The 19630-nt window shown below is 36.7% G+C and overlaps 1 protein-coding gene across 2 annotated transcripts in view; it reads right to left on the reverse strand.

The window, feature by feature from the left end:
- Nucleotides 1-19630, reverse strand: part of Slc13a1 (solute carrier family 13 member 1) — a 75831-nt gene that overhangs the window by 20692 nt on the left and 35509 nt on the right. For both annotated transcript variants that reach the window (XM_021165220.2, XM_029478626.1), the window contains exon 7: nt 9194-9345. In XM_021165220.2, the coding sequence (XP_021020879.1) occupies nt 9194-9345 (152 nt within the window). The remainder of the gene's footprint in view (nt 1-9193; nt 9346-19630) is intronic.

Genomic DNA, 19630 nt, shown 5'->3' on the forward strand with positions numbered 1-19630 from the left:
GTTTTTTTATCTCCCAGTTATTTTACTTAAAAATTAACAAAATAACAAAACATCAGCAATTAAATAAGCTCAGATAATGAACATCTTTCTGTGGTGACCTTACACTCATTACTTTAAAATATAGTCTAAATACTAATTAAATTAGCACATCACAGTAATTTTATAAATACAGAGGAACATCAGGAAATTTGAAAAATAATTGGCTTTGGTTATTTCTTGTTGATGTGATAACATAAAAGTTGGAAATCTAAATATACATATAAAATTGACAACCTGTTTTTAGTTCTTTTAAAATGACAAAATAAAGAAAGCTTTGTGAAAATAAAGATTTTCCATTTTTATTATAGCTTGTTGCATAGCAATTTCCTCTAAACTGAAGCATAACATCATTGGGAGAAGAGGGAAGTTTGTGAGACTCAGGAAGTAAGTGAACCACACAAGCCCAGGAAGCTGAAACTAAATCTCAACCCTGTCCTCAAGGTTATCTTCAGGAAACAATTTCCAGGAAGAGGCTCTGTCCACTAGTGAATGAATGAAGGAAATATGCAAATGAAGGTAGATATACAAATAGAGCAGTATTAAGCCACTAAAAGATAAAACCTTGTCGTTATCCACAAATTTACTTATATATAAAATATAGAACATAGTATAATTAATGAATATGCTTGTTATGGAAAGACAAATGCTGCATGACCTCACTCATTTGTTTGATAGGTTAATTATAAGTGACAATAATCATTAAAGGAAATGATTTTTAATGTTTCATTACAATGAATGATAAATATTTGAAGTGTTTTCCCTAATTTGAGCTATAAAACTCTGTGTTGAAGCTCCCATAAATACTAAGAATTTTTAATATGTGAACTAAAAAATTTAGTTGTTGCTTTATCCATTTATGATTTTTTTAATCATAAATGGATAAAGGGTAAGAGATTAGGATTACTTTTGTTTGTATGAATATCAGCCAGTATTTAGTTTTCCCAGCAGGACTTGTGAGAGGTACGGTGTCATTTGTAGGAATAAGAATTAATATTTAGAATACAGTTTGGAATTATGCTGGCTTAGTAAGGTGGTAACTGTAGGTTCTTCTGAAAGACCCATGACTTCACTAGCCCTGAGTAGTTGGTTAATTTTCCAATACGAGGCATGACTTCTCTCTTGCGGAGTGGGCCTGAAGTCCAATTAGAGAAATATTGATTACCTCCAAGGTATGTATATCACTAAAAATAGTCTTTCCAAGGGAGGAGCCCCTTATTGTTTACCCAACATTTGGTCAGCTCTGAAATAATGTGCATACAAGAAATATTATAGGGACTGAGCAGGTTGCATTATACATTTAGGAATTTGTTTATATATTATAAATTATGAATAGTATATATGTTATTAAAGAAATAGAAGCAAAGAGTTTGATGGATACATGTGAAAGTCTGAAGAAAGGAAAACGAGGAAATGATATAATTATACATATAATTTCAAAGAACTTTTAAAGGATCTGTATTGTCTCTCATGTATATTTTCAGTGTTTTTGTCAAGAATCGGGCATTTGTGGGTGTGTGGACTTATGTCTGAGTTCTCAGTTGTATTCCATTGAGCAATGTATTTGTGTCAGAGCCAGCACCATGGTGATTTTATTCCTATAATTCTATAATCTAGCCTGAGGTCAGGTACTGCAATACCTCCAGCAATGTTTTTGTTGTAGTTCAGAATTGCTTAGTAGAGGTGGGGTCTATTGTGATTCCATTTGAATCTTAAGACTTTCAAAAATTCTGTGAATAGTTGTATTACAATTTTTTGTAAGAATTATATCAAATAAAACAGATTGCTTTTGACAGGGTGGCCATTTTCAAAATACTGACCATACCCATCCATGAGCATAAGACATCTTTCTATAGATTTGGAGAAATATATGTGCCATATACTAAGATGGTGACATCTGAAGGACAGGTTGGCTGAGGAACAGGTCACGATGGGAGCATATTAGGAATGACTTGTTGTGTCCTTTAGCCCTCCAAGTGATCATATTTGATAGTCCTCTCTATACATGAGTCTAGAACTCAAAGGAAGGGACAGAGACTCGGACATAAAATGGCAAGCCATTAGTGTATAGGTAGGATTCCAAGCCAGGGAGGTATGATCGGTTTAGGATGAAATGGAGATCTAGATGTAAAGCTGAATCACAGGCTTGCCTTATATTAGGAGGTCAGGAAAAAGTGGAAGAATGAGCAGGTAGGCTAAGAACTTTCAGTTCTAATGAAATCCCCTGAGCAAGGCATTCTACTTCTATTTCACAGGGGAAGAACTAAGTCTTAGGGGCTGCATGCATTATTCAAGGGTCATAGATTATGGAGTCAAGTGGGGTTTTCAACCCTGGAGATGCTTTAATTTAATTTAACAAAATTGCTTTATCACTAAACCACTGTGGGCTCAACGACACGTCCCAGCTAAAAGTGGAAACTTCCGTGTCTATCACTAAATATCCATAAAGTAGAATATAATATTTTCTAAAGGCATTCAAAATAGTTACAACTTTTTCTCATGTAAAACTGAGACATGCTTGGACCTAAAGGATGTTTAAATCCAAATGTTGATAGTGGAAAAGATACCACCGTTATTGTAGTTCTTATGACCAACTATGAACAAGATGGATTACTTTAATTCAAGTTAAAAAAAATAATGCACAGAAACCGCCTTAAAAGAAATGATGCAGCTATGGAAATCTACAGCTTTTTCACAGATTTGGATCATTAGCAGTCATAATGACTCGGTGTCTACCCTGATTATAATCCTTTTTTATTATAATGCTTTTGATTAATAACTTCTTCAACTGTGTGAGGCAAAGTCACTTCTCAGCTTTGGATTTGAGGACACTGAGGGATACTTTAAAAAAAAAAAGATTTTGAAATGTTGACTGCTTTTTGTTTTCGTTACTGGGCCATGATTTCAAGCAGCAAGAATGAGGTAGAACATATGAACGCACAGCAGCGTGACAGCGTGTTCAAGACCTGTACAAGTCCAAACCAGACGTAATCCCAGCATGAAGAGGCGCGTGGGCACAAATTCTCACTCCTAGCTGGGGAGCTATCAGAAATTGTCAACTGCCGGAACAGGAAGGTCAGTTTTCTCTGGGAGTGAGTTCTTGATAAGTCTGCCATGCTTTAGGGGAAGGCAGGAGTCCAAGAATGTTTAGGTAGCACAAAGTGGCATTGATAAGAGAAAAACCTTAAGGGGTGGGCAAGAAAGTGGGGTATACATATGGGGAGAATATGACCAAAATAAGGTGTGTGAAATTCTCAGAGAATTAATAAGAGCAAGGTAGCAGCAAAGCAGAGTTGCTGACAGTGTGGCCATGTCCAGGCTCCACGGAGAGCACCTCACGCTCTGTGCCTTCAATCCGTATGGCAACACATTAGAACAGTCCCCCTATTTAGGTAAAACAAACATGCAAACAAACAAAAACAATCCTGATGTTCAAAGAAGTTATGGTGTATGACACACGATAAATTATGACACACGATAAATGATATACTTTGGACCAGATCCAAATTCTGTGATGTGCACATTTCTTAAGTTAAAAAATAGTTTTATTATGTATTTGTATAGAAGGTGTGTGTGTGTGTGTGTGTGTGTGTGTGTGTGTGTGTAGTATGGCCATGCCACAGAGCATATATGGAGGTCATAGAACATCCTACAGCAGTTGACTTTCACCTTCTATTATGTGGGTACCAAGGATAAAATTCAGTTGCCAGGCTTGGTTGCAAGCACCTTAACCTGCATTTTGCTGGCCCCCATATTTCTTCTCTGGTAGTTATCAGGGAATTTGTTTCAAAGAGATTTATACGGCTCATTTCCGCAGTGAAAGCCAAGGCACTTATTGAAGGGAATTAGTACTGTATTGGAAGGGATTAGGTTTACTTTCTTCATCTCTGATTAGCAAAGACAATAAAGTACCCAGGTAAGCTTTGAACCCAAGGCAAGTACAAACACATTTCTTTCACTGCCCCACACTCTGTGAATCATAGAATAGCAGGCCACTCCACCAGAGTTTTGTTTTCTGCAGAACAGCTGTCAGCAATCAGTCATGATGCGAATACTCATATTTGTCTTGTTTCTTAAAAGAAAGTAGCTGTGTGTATAACCTTCATTACAGGGTGTTATAGCTCTTCTAGTTTCTGTTTGGTATTGTAAATATCTTACAGTGACTCGTGACTACTTTACAAATTCAGTACTACATGTGTGAAGTGATAAATGCTACAGATGTGGCTGGGTACTATCTAAAGGTTTATATATTCACTGAGATTTTTGCAGCCTAACCCATATTGGTAAGCCAACTGCTGCAACGATTGGATACACAATTAGAAGGAATGCCTGTGATGATCTTGGTAATAAGCCTTCCTTCCATGCTGCTTTCTATGCCCGTAATTTTACAGTTCAAACTTAAAACCTGAAAAGTATATTTTTATAATCATCAAGCTATGCCATTTTGCTTGGAGTAACATTTCATTCTTTAAGTCAGCAGCTCCTTCTTGACTGATATCACTCATATTTGTTTGGTGAAAATAGTGCATCAAAACTTCGCTGCTACTACTCCTATGAAAATAGCAATTCTTCTGAATAATATACTTTCCTTCATCGGTTTAACTTGATATGAAGATTACTTCATTGTTAGGATAAGCCTCACGAACTGTCAGTCCTTCACGGACACCACGTACGGCCAAAGCTTGTCCAGTAGCTCTCTCCTCCTTACCGCTCCCCTCAACCTTCCTTTTCTAAGGATTTTGATTTCTTCCAAGGGTTAAAACCAGACCAACATCTTCCCTTTGTTCTAAAAGAATTTCCCCTGATGTTTTGGTCAGGCCACAATTTATTCTTGTTTTGTTTTTTGTTTTTTTCAAACTTGAATAAGTTCAACTTTCTGCCTTTCTCTCCCTACTGTGTGCTTACTCCCTCTGCTCAGTCTGGTGTGTGCCCACCACCAGCTGCTACATTGAACCTAGCCTCTTCTAAAACACCAAGCACAATCATTGGGCCTTTCTCGGCCATCTTCTTGCCTCCTCTATCACTTCAGCTTCCCATGGTCCACTTATTATTCTGAAGATGGACTTCACTTTTTGACTTCTAGAACACCGCATGTTTCTGATTCTCCTCCTACTTTAATTAGCTTCCTTTACCTTTCTGAGTAACAGTATTTCCTGAAAGTCTATTCTCATCTAAATCCCTTTAAACATTTACTTTCTTTGTGACTATTTCCATGTTCAAGAATTTAATTTCTGCCCATAAAAATATGCTCCTTGACATAATTACCTCCGAGCATGCATGTACTTAGGACACCTGCTACCAATCTCCTTGTGGATAGGTTCTCAGTAGGCCATAGAAATCTGGCAATATTAAGTTAATTTCTCCATGGAATATGCTTTTTCTCTTCTAGAAGTTCATAGCGCCACTCTCTAGCCAGACATTGGCAGAGTTGCTTTAAAGCCTCTTTAACTTGAAACTCTCACGACTAATTATAATGACCTTCTGGCTGTGCGACGCCTTGGATTTAAACGCTGTCATCTCAGGGGTTAGCCTTTCATCATTTCTCAGTGCATGAGTAATGCACTTCTAATTGGATTCTTACCCTAGACTCTTAGAATGTCAATCTGTGTGCACACTGCCACTCTAAACTATGCAAAAAAAAAATAAATAAATAAAAAAAATTGAGATGGCCCCAGTTCTTTAAAAGTATGTTGCCGATATTGCTCTATTTGATTTGAGTTATTCGCATTAATTTTATTACTGTACATAGTGTTTACCTCTAAAATCTTTCTGGATAATAACAACTTTTCACTAGCATATTTTCTGTAGCATATGTCAAAAGTCCCGTTTTAGGACACACCTTCAGTTTCTGGGGAGGTCATTTTTCATTAAGACAATTTTTGCAAAAGTTTTTCATTAATTTATTTAGTCATTCACTTTTACATCCTGATTGCAGCCCTTTCCCTCCTCTCCTCCCACTCCCCTTCTCCCTTTTCCCCTCCCCTTCTCCTCAGAGCAGCCTCACCCCTGCTGGGTACCAACCCTCCCTAGCACATCAAGTCTCACCAGGACTAAACTCATACTTCCCCACTATTCCAGACAAAGTAGCCCAACTAGGGGAAAGGGGTACAAAGGCAGGCAACAGAGCCCAGGTCAGAGACAGCCCCCACTCCAAGTGTTGGCAGACCCACATGAAGACCAAGCTTTGTTGTACTTCTATTATGATGATTTCTATTATTTTCATCATCTCTCAAGCTACCTACAAAAATGATATATGGACTTATGGGTACATAGATGATAATAAGTAGAAGATAAATAGACAGGTAAATAGCTGTAAAAGAATTCAAAGTAAGTTATGCATTTTTTTTCTTCCAATACTGCATTTGAAAGATGCCACCTTGCTTTGAATATCAAAATGGCAGAAGTTACTGATATTCAAGTTTCCTGTAGCCTTTAGCATTGGAAGGCAAAATCATTGAAAGTTTATTATTGCTTAGAATAATGGCAAATGGTATCAAGAAGAAAAGATTGTATTTATCTAAGTGAGTTCTTAAATGAAGCAGAGTATCTCTCCAGCTCTAAGGATGGGTAAAAGGACCATATACTGCCGAACTCGAAGCTTCTCATATTTTCCCAATGAAATTGAATGAATATTGCCCCAATGTAGTTTTATGATTTTATTGTATTTTGCAAAGATGTATTCATGTAAAAGGTACCTATCTATTTTATTTTATAACAGTATTTTATATCAACTGGTAAATTGGACCTTATTCTAATCATGACTTCCATATATTTATTAGTGTAAATACAGCATTTTGAAGAAAAACACTGAATTTCTAGGCCTATTTTAAGTGGTTTATAAATTTAAAGGAAACTTTAGTCAAATTTCATGATTAGAGACATTAAGTTCATGAAAATAATTATTGAAACATTTGTTTAAATTGTTAAAAGTCTCTTGACCCAATTTTAAAAATAGAGTAATGCATGCAAAATATCAAGAAAACGATGAAATAATAAAAAAAGTTCATATACTACACAGGAACACAAAGAGCAGGGGCAAACTCAGCATGGACTTAACTATGCAATGAGATTTCATTAGAATTGTTAGATCATTCTATATATAGCAGCTGTTCTCTGACACTACCTGTGGTAAACCATTTAATTGGGTCTCAACACTAGGAAGAGGATTTTGAAAAGCTGGTTGAGATGAAAAATCTCTTTTCCTGATCTTGGGTGCAAATCTAGCTGCAGAAATGATTCAGGTGTATTTCCAGTTTTTAATTTGGTTATTTGTGGAATATAGCCCCCAAGATTAAATTTTAGAAGTTGTCCATTTATGTATCAAATACTTTTTAAACATTCCTTTCTAAGTAATTGTTCCTAAGACCTATGAAGTATCACTGAAGAGAAGTACACACAAACCCACCACTAACCAAGGAGCCATTTGAAACTNATACCTAATAGGAAAAAGAAATCAGTTTTCTCCAATGAAATGCCATTGGATGTATTAACTACACTTCAGGGCAGAGAATAAGCCCAGCCACAAGAAGGTTAACCATAAGAAAATGTACTTTTTAAAAAGTCTTTGTATTTTCTTTTGGTATTTTTTTGTCTTTCTTGCATTTTTTTTGTTCTGATTTTCATTTTTGTGGTTTTTGGTGTGTGTGTGTGTGTGTGTGTGTGTGTGTGTGTGNGAGAGAGAGAGAGAGAGAGAGAGAGAGAGAGAGAGAGAGAGAGAGAGGATAGTTGGGAAGGACCTGGGAAGAGTTGAGAACTGGGCAAAAACATGATCAAAATATACTGTTTGAAAAATATAAAAATTACATAAATATATCTTTATAACATATCTATATAACATATAACATTAAAATAACATAAAAATAACATAAGTATATCTTTATACTAGATATATAAATTAAAACAAATGTATGATGGATGTATAATCACAGAAACATTAAATATACACAAAGGTCTTCAACATCGAACCTGAACTTCTACATCCTTGTTCTTAGTACACAAGATGCCACTCTTTGTAGAATGGGGATTGGCATTCTTAGCCTTGCGTTTGTTGGAGAAGCTATGTACGCAAGAATTTTACAAACTATTTGAGAGGGTCAAGAGAGCCTAGAGCTCTGTTCTTGGAGTGAAATTCCCTGTTTCTGAACCCTACTGTTTATGAACAAGGCCTGCCTCCTCTTCTTGGGCTTCTTAAAGGCCACTCTTCTCCTAGCACTCTGACAAGTATATAATCTCCTCTAGTACATTAGGACTCTTGAAATAGACCTTGCTTCTGCGCTCTCAAAGAAAAACATGCATTTCTAACTATTTCTTCAATAGTTTTACATAATGCAAAATATTTTAGCATTACTTACACATTTAACTCTCACAGTACGTTTCCAAAACGTGACTGTTTTACATATGAAAAATTACATCTTGGAGGAATTACTTTTTAGTTAGATTTTATAATTTAACTAAAAAGTTATAGTATTTAACTCATTTAAATATAACTAGAACACTACCATGGTTGAAACTGGAGATTCCTCAAGGTTTGTAGTGGTCTGGTATCACAACTATAATCTTTCAGTTATTCATTCACATATCAGTAGGATATTCTAATGCGTTTATCCCTGGTAGCTACTTAATTCTTCAATTTTTCTTTTTCGGTGTTGCCAACCTCAGCCTCTTCCAGTTGATGCCCATGTTCACAGTTCCCCATTTATGTTCAAGTGCTCAATATCCAAACTCTGCATAAATCTGCTGCATTTCATGCAGCAGTGCATGTTCCTATCAACTGATTATCACATTATTGAATAAGCTGTGATGAGAAATTTACTCACTTTCTGGTAAGAGGCTCAGATTGGAGTGCTTCCCCATTCCATCACAGAAGCATGCTGACTCTGATATTAGCAGAGTAAAGCATTTTTACAAAATCATGATGTTAGCTTAGCTTAGCTTAGCTTAGCTTAGCAAGAGAGTGGATCTTCAAATACATGTTAATTTATCAGCTCCTACATAGTCCTCATCAATCCAAAGGTAGATTTCCAAATCTAGAGACATCGTGATAGGAAACAGAGCTAATCCTGCATAGCAACTTAGTCACTGACTTTGCTGAGTCAGGTAAGAATCTCGTCTATGGTTTGCTGTCCACTTGTTGAATCATCAATCTGATTTTACTTACGTATTGAAATGCTCAGAGAAGATCAGGTTGGTGGAGGTACCCGTGATTGTTGTCAGCCCACCAATGGTTGAAGAGTAAGCAACAGATAAACACATGAGCTTACACATCATGTGGTCCTTCCTTGACCGATATTTTGCTCCTGTGACTGCATTCTGTTCATAAAAAAAAAAAAAGACATTATGAGAACAGTTTGTAGTCAAACAACATTTTTTATGTAATGAATGTATCCTAGTTCTTCTATTTCATATACATGATGGTGTTTGAAGACAGAACTTTGGAAGGTAATCAGAGTTAATGACACAAAGTGAGATCAAAGCCCCTTTAAGAGGAGACATTAAGAAGACATTAAGATTTCTCTTCACCAACTGAAATGCAACAAAGGTGACAATGTGCTTACCCAGGAAGACTCTAGTCCCTGCCAGACCTTGAGTCTAGGCTTAACTGTGGTAAATGAGATTTTTGTTGGTATTTTGTTATTGTATCTTGGGTTAAATAATAAATAATGCATAGGAATCACATAAGAGTAAGCCACAGAAATGGGACAGTATAATGAACATATAAGTAAAATACTGAAATATTTCACAAACACAATTTCATTCATTCTTTAAAGCTTATTTCCTGTTTCTGATCCAATCCTTCCTTTATCTCTTCCCTCTTTTTCATAACTTCCAATGCTTTCTATGGCTTTCTGCTATTATTGATGGTACACGGTCAATAAGTTCCTTAACATCTTTGTGAGATTTTCCCTACCTTGGCCCTTTGATGGTTGATATTCATAAGGCATCACTCTAGAAACCAAATGTTTTCATCTTTCTGATCCATAGCATTGAGAGATAGACTCAGAAATCTTGTTCCTTGCTCTCTGCTCCAAAATAGCCTGCATGTACATGCACACATGGGTGTGCGCGAACACACACACACACACACACACACACACACACACACACACACACACTGGATCATGTAAGGTAAAGTCAACGTAAAGAATAATCAATGCCGATTTGACTTTATCTGGTTTCTTTTACATGTATTCTTTTTGGCTTTAGATTTTTACATGCACACGGGTGCGTGCGCACACACACACACACACACANACACACACACACACACACACACACACACACACACACACACACACTGGATCATGTAAGGTACCCATGGGTATTCGTTTTTCTGTAGTTTTGATTGTGATATTCTGAAGTAGGTATCTAGTGCTTTCATTTAATGCTTCTGCCTGGTCTAATTTTATACCCAAAACATATGTCTTGTTTTTGTGAAAAAATATATTGACAAAAACTACAGAGACAGAGAAAAGGTTTGCTTAGCTTTCAATTCCAGGTTATACTCTATCATGGCAGGAAAGTCACAAGGGTAGAAGATTGAACAACCAGACACATGCAACGTACTTGATTGTTTATATTCAACCCAACTTTCCCATACTTATGCAGCTCAGATTCCCTCAACTACATTTATCCATGTAAATGTTATATCATAGTGAGGAGGGCAGTATTAAGCCTAGAAACCAAGATACCAAGGTACAGATGAAGACAGGAGAAGCAGGGAGGTTAACTGAATTATGTAGTGTCAGTGCTTAAGAGTGACAAACCTGTATAATTTAATTATTGTCTTGCTTTAAAACTCAGAGTTGTAGCCCTTGCTCTGTATTATTTGTCCTCCCTAAAACATTCTTAAACATTCTCTTCTACACAACTTTGTTGATTTCTTTTTACATAAAGCACTGTGAATGTGTTTAGATTCCTTCATATGCAGTACCAATTAAATCTAGGAAGTATATTAGTACTTGATATATATATATATATATATATATATATATATATATATATATATATATATATGGGTTTTCAAAACAGGGTTACTCTGTGTAGCCCTGGCTGTCCTGGAACTCACTTTGTAGATCAGGCTGGCCTCGAACTCATTCTGCCTGCCTCTGTCTCCAGAGAGCTGGGATTAAAGGTGTGTGCCACCACACCCAGGGTTATAGTCATATGTACTTTAATACATATGGATAATTTTTCAACTAAGGTGGATGAAACACATTTGAAATAGCCAAGAATTGCTAAAAAGAAGGTGCACCAGCTATCATGGTAATCAAAACACACTTAAAAATACATTTATCCATGTATATTGACTGTGTGGTAGTGCTACAATGAACTCTAGGAACTAGACATCATCTGCTTGACTGAACTTCTTTTGATACATGCCTGTAAGTATTGATGAATCATAGGTTAGTTCTACAGCTCATTTCGTAAAATACCTTCATATTATTTTATATAATGGCGGCAACAACATATACTCCCACTCACAAAGCACACAACACAGGTTGCATTGATATTCCATACAGAGAAGCTGGCTATCTGTGATATTGGCAGTGTAAGGCCTTTTCACAAAATCATAAGGAAAAATGACTGCTCTCTAAAAGTCAACATGGATGTGGAAATGGCATTTAGCATGACAGGGTTCAGGGCTATGGACTATAATTTACCTTTTACTTTTTAATTAACGTGAAGGTCAGACCCTACAGGTATCTACTCTTTACCCAACAGAAAAAAAATTATAAAAACTCTATTTGCCTTATATTTTCTACATGATAATGGTTTGTATTTTCCATGTGACATTTTTTCCTATTAAAAAGTTACCTTAAAAGGTATGTAAAATATGGCAAACTTCATTAAAAAAATCTTATGTGTGAACCTGAAACTTATGGCCTATGTATTAAATAATTTTTTTTATTTCAAGAAAGACATCCAATAACCCAAAATTAATGTATAATCTGGGCATTTTAAGGTAATAGTTGTAGATTTTTGAAAATGTAATTTACATATAGTTCCACATTTACATTAAAGCTTACAGATTTAAAATAAAAAGAAAAATATAGCTTTTATACAAAAGATGATCTACAAATATTTGCATATATGAACATAATGATTAGAAATTATTGTCAGGTATGTAATAAAAATAATTTTAAATTGAGATGCCATAGTCTTTTTCTACATAAAGAATGTAAAAGCATCATTAATGCTAGTGTGAACATTATAACATGCATGTAGATTTTATGAATTTAAGGAGGTGAAAAATTTAGAGTCAATTCAAATCCCATAATAAATAGATTTATACACTGAATGATCATATAAATCCAAGCTTTATTAGAGTGTTTTTGATGTAGAGTGGAAGACACATATTATTCCCATCCTAGTTTACATGAGCCTCATATCTGAGATTTATCATTATTTTGTGATATGGGATGCTGAGGTTAACTAGTTACCCAGGAAAAATGAGTAATGAAATTATGGGGGAAGAAAAGAATTCACAGCAAATTAATCTTTGGTTTCCTGTTAAGATGATGGTTTGAATTTAGAACCAAGTGTTTGACACCAGAACAAGAAGAAGCTGGATTCAATCATTGAGAATAGACAGTAAAACCCTGCCTAGGAGAAAACATGTTTGCAAATACAGGATGAAAAATATCATAGCCCTATGTCTTCATAGTGGAGAATTTTGGTGAGTGTTGTATATATGTTTATAAGAGCCAGAGAGAGGAGGGGGAAGGAGGGAGTGAAGGAGAGAGACAGATACAGAGACAGAGAAAATGTGAGAATTACAAAACAAAGAAGGAGTTAAAAACAAGTGAAGCATCTAGAAATATTAGATATGATATGTCAGGAAGACTCTTGTGCCATGGTGCCTGAAAGACATTGTCATGGTTATGTTATGAATGAAAGAGTGCTTATGTCACACAGTAAAGGAGACTTTTGTGAGATTACATAGGCAGGTTTATATGTGCTGTTAAACAGATAAATATGTCCAGATGTACATAGGTGACTTGAAAGATAAGGGGCATACAAAGTGATGACTCAGAGAAAGATCTGCCAGAATGAGTCAGATATAGGATATGCCCAGCTTTCAGGAGAAAGCTATTTAAGAGGAGCTCAGGGGGAGTGGGGGCAGCTCAGACAGTCCATTGAGTCAGTTGGGAGTCAGTGCAGTGAGTGCTGTGCAGTGGAGTGGAGTTCCTTCCAGAGTCCATGCACTGCAGTGCAGGTCAGCAGAGGCACTTGAGGCCAGAGAATAAAAAGGGACCAGAATGTTCGAACAAATTGCTAGAGTTACTTTGAAGTCAAGCAGAACAATTCGGTGAGAAGTTGAGAGAAGCCAGCTTGAATCTGCCAGCTTGGAGAGGAGTTTCCAGAACAGCTAAGTTGAACCAGTCAGCCTGAGTTCAGACTAGGAAATGTGAGCTATTCACCAGTAAGCCTCGAAGATGACATTTACTGCTGGTGAATAAAAGTCCTATATACAAGAGAAAAGTATTCAACTCTCTGTATTTTTTTAAAAATCTTTTAAAAGGAAATAGTCTCTGTTCCCTTTACTTTTTTGAAAGGTGAAAGCTTGTCGAGTCCACTGTCTACCTATGGTATTCTGAGCTCTCGGATTTCTGCTTCTCAGTTGCCACCAGAAGGATTTTAATGATAAATATTTTGTTCTCCAGCATGGAAGTTCTCTTATATTTCTCAAAATTCTTTACCTCTGTTCTCTACTCTTTTCCTAAATTTTTTTTATTATTTGCTTGCTTTTGCTTCTTCATATTTCATCATCTGAATTTTCTCTTTACAGCATCTTCTGAAAAATCTTCCTTTTCTTAAACATCATAGGTTTATTTGCATTGTATATTTCTTGTCTCCTCCTTCTCTTCTCCAGAATGCCGTTTATGTTTTATGAATGCAGTTTCTTCCTTTACCTCTCTAAACATATTAATGATGTTTTCCTTTCTCATATTTGCCTCTTCCTTCTTGCATTGACTGTTACCTACACATAGCTGATTTCTTTTTGTGTGGAACTTCTTCATGCCTCAGGCTTTCTTCAGATACCTAGGAATTTGGTGTTGCCTGCTCATATTCAAGTCAGCGAAATGCTGCTTCAAAGCTCTGCATGTGTGCTTTGGGAGTCACTCTTGGCTGTAAGCTTCACTGACAGGTCTTTTCTAAGAAAAGTCTAATGTCAGGATGCTGTTGTTTATTCTGTTGTGCTGATTGCATTCCCCAGGGAAGACATTTCTGGACTACTGTCTGCTGACACCTGGAGGACATTAGCGTAGGCTGCTGGCTCAGTGGAATAGAAACTAGGTTCCAACTTCCTACATTCCTGGAGGGCATTGGAGCAAGCAGGTTATCTGTACTCAGGGTAGGAGCTTTTGTTTGGTGCCCATAGCTCCACTATGATCTCCTCCCTTGACTCAGAGCCATCCCTGACTCTTTATTCTCTGAGCTGCCTTATATAAAGATGATACTTCTTGATGGAGTAGCAGCTAAGGGGACTTTCAGAGATATTTGGAGATTTAATGACTTCAGAAGCAAAGTTTGTCTCTCCCCTCCCGTTGCAATATAAATACTTTTAAAACTACACTATTTAAATTGTTCTACTGGTTTTCTTCAATACTAATTAGCAATTCTGTGCTCACTGGTACCCAAGTCTTGTCTAACCATTTATTTGCATTCCAGCTTCTGAAATGATTCTGCTTTCATTTCGTTCCTTACCTTTATAGTTATAAAACTGATTGTGATCATGGACAAAGCAGTCTATTTGTTCATCCAGAGAGAGTGGAGGTAAATTGGCCTGTTTAACTTGTCATTTCTATGAAGGTCTGATATACATATTTCTATTAAAACAGCAGCAAAAATATAGTGTAGGCTTGTAATGCAATCTACCTAGAAGGTTGAGCGAAGGTCTCTGGTTACATAGTGAGTTCAAGGAAACCCTGGGCAATTTAGTAAGAACTTGTCTGCTAATAAAAGAGAAATTTAGCCTGGGGATAAGCTCAGAGGTAGAGTGCTTTCTTGCTGTGTGCATTACCTCAGGCCAAGCCCTTAGTTGCTGTTGTTTTAGTGAATTACTACTTACTAATAAAGAATGGACAGATTAAACATGGTAGCTTTATGTCTCATATGTCAACACATCATATAACGAAAGAAGCAGAAATGGAGTGGGAGGTCAAATGCTCAGAGATATGAAAACACTGGGCTTCATTTTGTTTGCTTATTGAGTTTGCATGTGCTCAGTCAAGTGGATAACAGATAATGCTATTTAGTTTTAATTAAGCTTGGCTTTTCATGACGTACCTATGGTTTAAAATAATTTCTTCAAGGAAACTGTTTCTGCAAAGAAGTCACAGAATGTAACTAATGAGAAGATGAGTAGAGTGAAAGGTAAAAGAGGAATCTTCTCATACTTTCTGGTGAGAACTCTTCTTGAAGATCTATTTATTGAAGATCTAGTCAGAGATAGTCTGGGGAACTCGGGGTTCCAATAAAACTGAAATGATCAAGAATGGTCTTTGAAATAGGATTTCCATTCTTTGAAGCTGCTAAAAGACTATGGTTCATATTACAAATGAGAATATCAGCTTATAAAGCAATAGTGAGATGCACAGATCAGTATTCAAAATTTAGCATTCAGGGCAGGAAGGCTTTTCAGTGTGAAAATAAGCTATTTTTTTCAGCAATGCTTTAAATTATGATTTTTCATGGTACAGGATTTACTTACAAAATTGTATTAAGTTAAATGCGAAACATTTGGAAGCTTCCTTTGTGACTTTGGAGGTAAGAAAAAAATATATGTAGCACTAGATTTTAAAAAATGTTCTTTCTCTAGTGGTAAAAATGACTGAAATAATATATAGATAATAGCATATTATCTATTTTGTATCATAACAATTCCACCTCCCTGTTTAACAATCTTAAATTAAAAATATTAAACACCCTTTTGAAAAATAGCTCACTAAATTGTATGAAAGAAGAAATCTGTATTAACCATAAACTATAGTGCAAGTGAGTTTAATATTAGAAAGTGATGCGTCTGACTTTGCTCAAGAGATTTCGTTTATCTTGTTACAAAGAGAATTTGGAATGGAAGATAATGCCCAGGGCCAGCTGTGCAAGGGATGAGGGTAGGAAAACATTCATAATGCCCATATCCTCTGTACAGTAGGGAGAAGGAAATGCCAAGTTAAGCAAAAGAACAGTACAATGCAACTGAAAGACTCCTATCCTAAGCACTTCAAAGCATAAATTGTCATTACTTATGTGTTAAGGGAAATATGGTAATATAATTGAAAACTCCTGTAGGCAGCTGCAACCCTGAACTCAGATTATTTTTCTCTCCTGTGGAGATTTCAAGGAAAATTAGCATTTCAGTGTTTGGAAGCATGACACATGCAAGAAAATTGGGTAACAGCATGAAAAAGGCCAGCAAGCAAACCTGAAGAAAGCAACCCATGAAGTCATTGGAAACTAAAGCTATAGGATACAAGTAAGTTTATTCATTGTTAATGAGCTCTTGGAAAGCTTTAAAATATTAGTATACCAAATGGGGTTTTAAAATATAATTTAAAACTCAGAGAAGAGGTTCATCAATGAACTAGAAATAGCTTAAATAGGAACTGCTGAACTAGAGAGTTTACTTAAGTTATTTGTGAATAATCCTCAAGTCCACCAAAGAAGAAAATGAACGAGATGTCAGCACTTTTAAAAGACAAGCTTACTTAATGTATTTAATTGGAGGGAGAGGCAGACCTGATTAGGACAAAGCTGCAGAAGATTGATGAGTTACAGTTTTTGGAAGAGACAACAGAGATTCAGAAAGAATATACTAATATCAAACAATACTCTTAAAAACTCTCTCTCTCTCTCCCTCTCTCTCTCTCTCTCTCACACACACACACACACACTCATACACATCTCTAAAGTAACTGATAAGAAAAGATCACCTACAAGTCATGATACTTTGACTGACAGCTGACTTCTCAGAGAAAAACAAGTCAGAGGGCAGTAGAAATCAAAGCATGAGCATCCACAACTACTAAAATATACTTCAAGAATTGCAAGTAGCTTTCTATTAAACAAAAAAGTGGAGATGGCAACACCAAAAGACTCCTCTCTGAAGTATAATCTAGTTCTAGACTTTACTAACTTTGTAACACTAATAAAATCAACTTCAAAGAAAAACTAAGGTTTCAAAGTACAAGGAAAATGAATTAGAAATGATAAAGGATATACCTGTAAATAGTATAGAAAATAAATAAATAATAACATTATGAATAATCACACATTTGCATATATTCGTAGTAAAGTAGAACTAGTTAAATATGAAATGGAAAAAAAATCTGAGTAGACCTAAGCCCAGGACAATCATAAGAACTCCATGTATCTTTTACTTCCCTCTTCCTTGTCCCCACAAGCTACAGTACTGAGTAGAGGGAAATAGTAGACCTTTCATTGACTAAGTGTCTCCATCACAAAGGTGATACAGGAAAACCAGAAAGTTAAGGTCATTCTGGTTGAGGAACTTAGCCTATTTAAATCTTCATAAAACCCTTTGTAAACTGAATTTCACCCAGGCAAGGGATAGGGAAAAAACAGAGAAGATTTGTATGTCTATAGAGCCACTGTAGTTTAAGCTAAAGTACCGATTATGTAGTTAAACTGGGGCCAGGTGTTCTAAATTGCCTTTTTTGGCAGAGCTAAGGAGATTTGTTCCTACTATTAAGAACTGTATTTATTGCTATGTTTACCAGACTATGAATTTTCTGGCAAGCATTAAGAAGTGTTGTCTTCTAGAATTTAATTTCCAGCCATAAGAATTTTCACCCCCAGACTAAACAACCCCTAATTAAAAGCTTGATGCAATTTGTTCAAGGATATTTTCTTCTCAAACGTATTCCCTTTGAGCAGCAGGTTAAATTCAATGAATGAAAACAATTATCTTTATTTCTCATAAAAATGTACTGAGTTTTCAATTTTCTTCATCCAAAGTTGCCTGGAGGTCTGGAGATTGAGAGAGTATAGAAAGCTAGCTGTGTCTTGAGTAATGGTCAGGCTCTACATAGAGGCGAAGAACTGGGGGCTTCTTCCTTTAGTGACTACAATTTCATTACTGGATGCCTGGAACTCATTTCTTATGAAAGTGCTATAAGTGATGTTTGGTTTCCTAGCTGTCACATGAGACCCGTGGAGTATCACCTATGGATGCTGATGCTGCTGTTCTTTGGGATCAGCATTTGTTTTTCTAGTTCCTTTCTCTAAAAATATTGCAGGTGTGTTTAGAGAGCAGAGCGGAATTCATGAGATAGCCACTTAACCATCACTTTCTCTCTCTCTCTCTATCTCTCTCTCTCTCTCTCTTTTTATTAAATATTTTCTTTATCTACATTTCAAATGTTATCCCCTTTCCTGGTTTTCCCCTCTGAAAACTCCCTATCCCCTTCTTCCTCCTCCTGTTCACCAACCCACCCACTCCCACTTCCTGGCCCTGGCATTCCCCTACATTGGGGCACAGAGCCTTCACAGGACCAAGGGCCTCTCCTCCCATTGATGACCGACTAGGGCATCCTCTGCTACATATGCAGCTGGAGCTATGAGTCCCATCATATGTACTGTTTGGTTGGTGGTTTAGTCTCTGGGAGCTCTGGGGGAGGGGGTACTGGTTAGTTCATATTGTTGTTCCTCCTATGGGGCTGCAAACCAATTAAGAACTCCTTGGGTCCTTTCTCTAGATCCTTCATTGGGGACCCTGTGCTTAGTCCAATGGTAGGCTGTGAGCATCCATTTCTGTATTTGTCAGGAACTGGCAGAGCCTCTCAGGCCCCTGTCAGCAAGCATTTGTTGGCATCCACAATAGTGTCTGGGTTTGGTGATTATATGTGGGATGGATCCCCAGGTGGGGCAGTCTCTGGATGGTCTCTTCAGTCTCTGCTCCAAACTTTGTCTCTGTAACTAGTATTTTTCCCCCTCTTCTAAGAAGGATCAAAGTGTCCACACTTTGCTCTTCTGTCTTCTGTTTCATATGGTTTGTGAATTGTATCTAGGGTATTCCAAGCTTCTGGGCTAATATCCACTTTTCAGTGAGTGCATATCTGTGTTCTTTTGTGAGTGGGTTACCTCACTCAGGATGATACAGTTGTGGACATCAGTAGATGCCTGTTAATGCTTAGGCCTTGCCCCATAGTGAGAGGAGAACCTTGTGGGGAAAATAATCTCCCTGTTTGGTGTACAGCATGGAAACTTGCCCTTTAGTTATGTTTAGTTATGTATGTTCTCCCTTTTGGCCAGTTGTGAGTTACATGCACATGTGCATACATGTGTGCATGTGTGCACGCACACACACCGACACAAGATCAAGCCAGTACAAATTTCATAGTGGATGGGGGAGGGATTCATGAAGCGTACTCTTCCCTGAAGACCTTTTGGAAGTTGATAGCTGCTAGAAGGGAAAGGTTTCCTTCAGTAAGGCTCCACCTCCAGCACTGGCCCTACATTCATGCTTGTAGGCAGTGCTAACTGGATTCAGTGGTTTATTGTTACAAGGGGGAAGGAAATGAAGGGATTTAGGAGACATGGGTCTGTTGGAGTTTGGGAAGAATAGGGA

Source organism: Mus caroli, chromosome 6 (genome assembly GCF_900094665.2).
Source record: "Mus caroli chromosome 6, CAROLI_EIJ_v1.1, whole genome shotgun sequence".
NCBI classification, from domain to species: domain Eukaryota; kingdom Metazoa; phylum Chordata; class Mammalia; order Rodentia; family Muridae; genus Mus; species Mus caroli.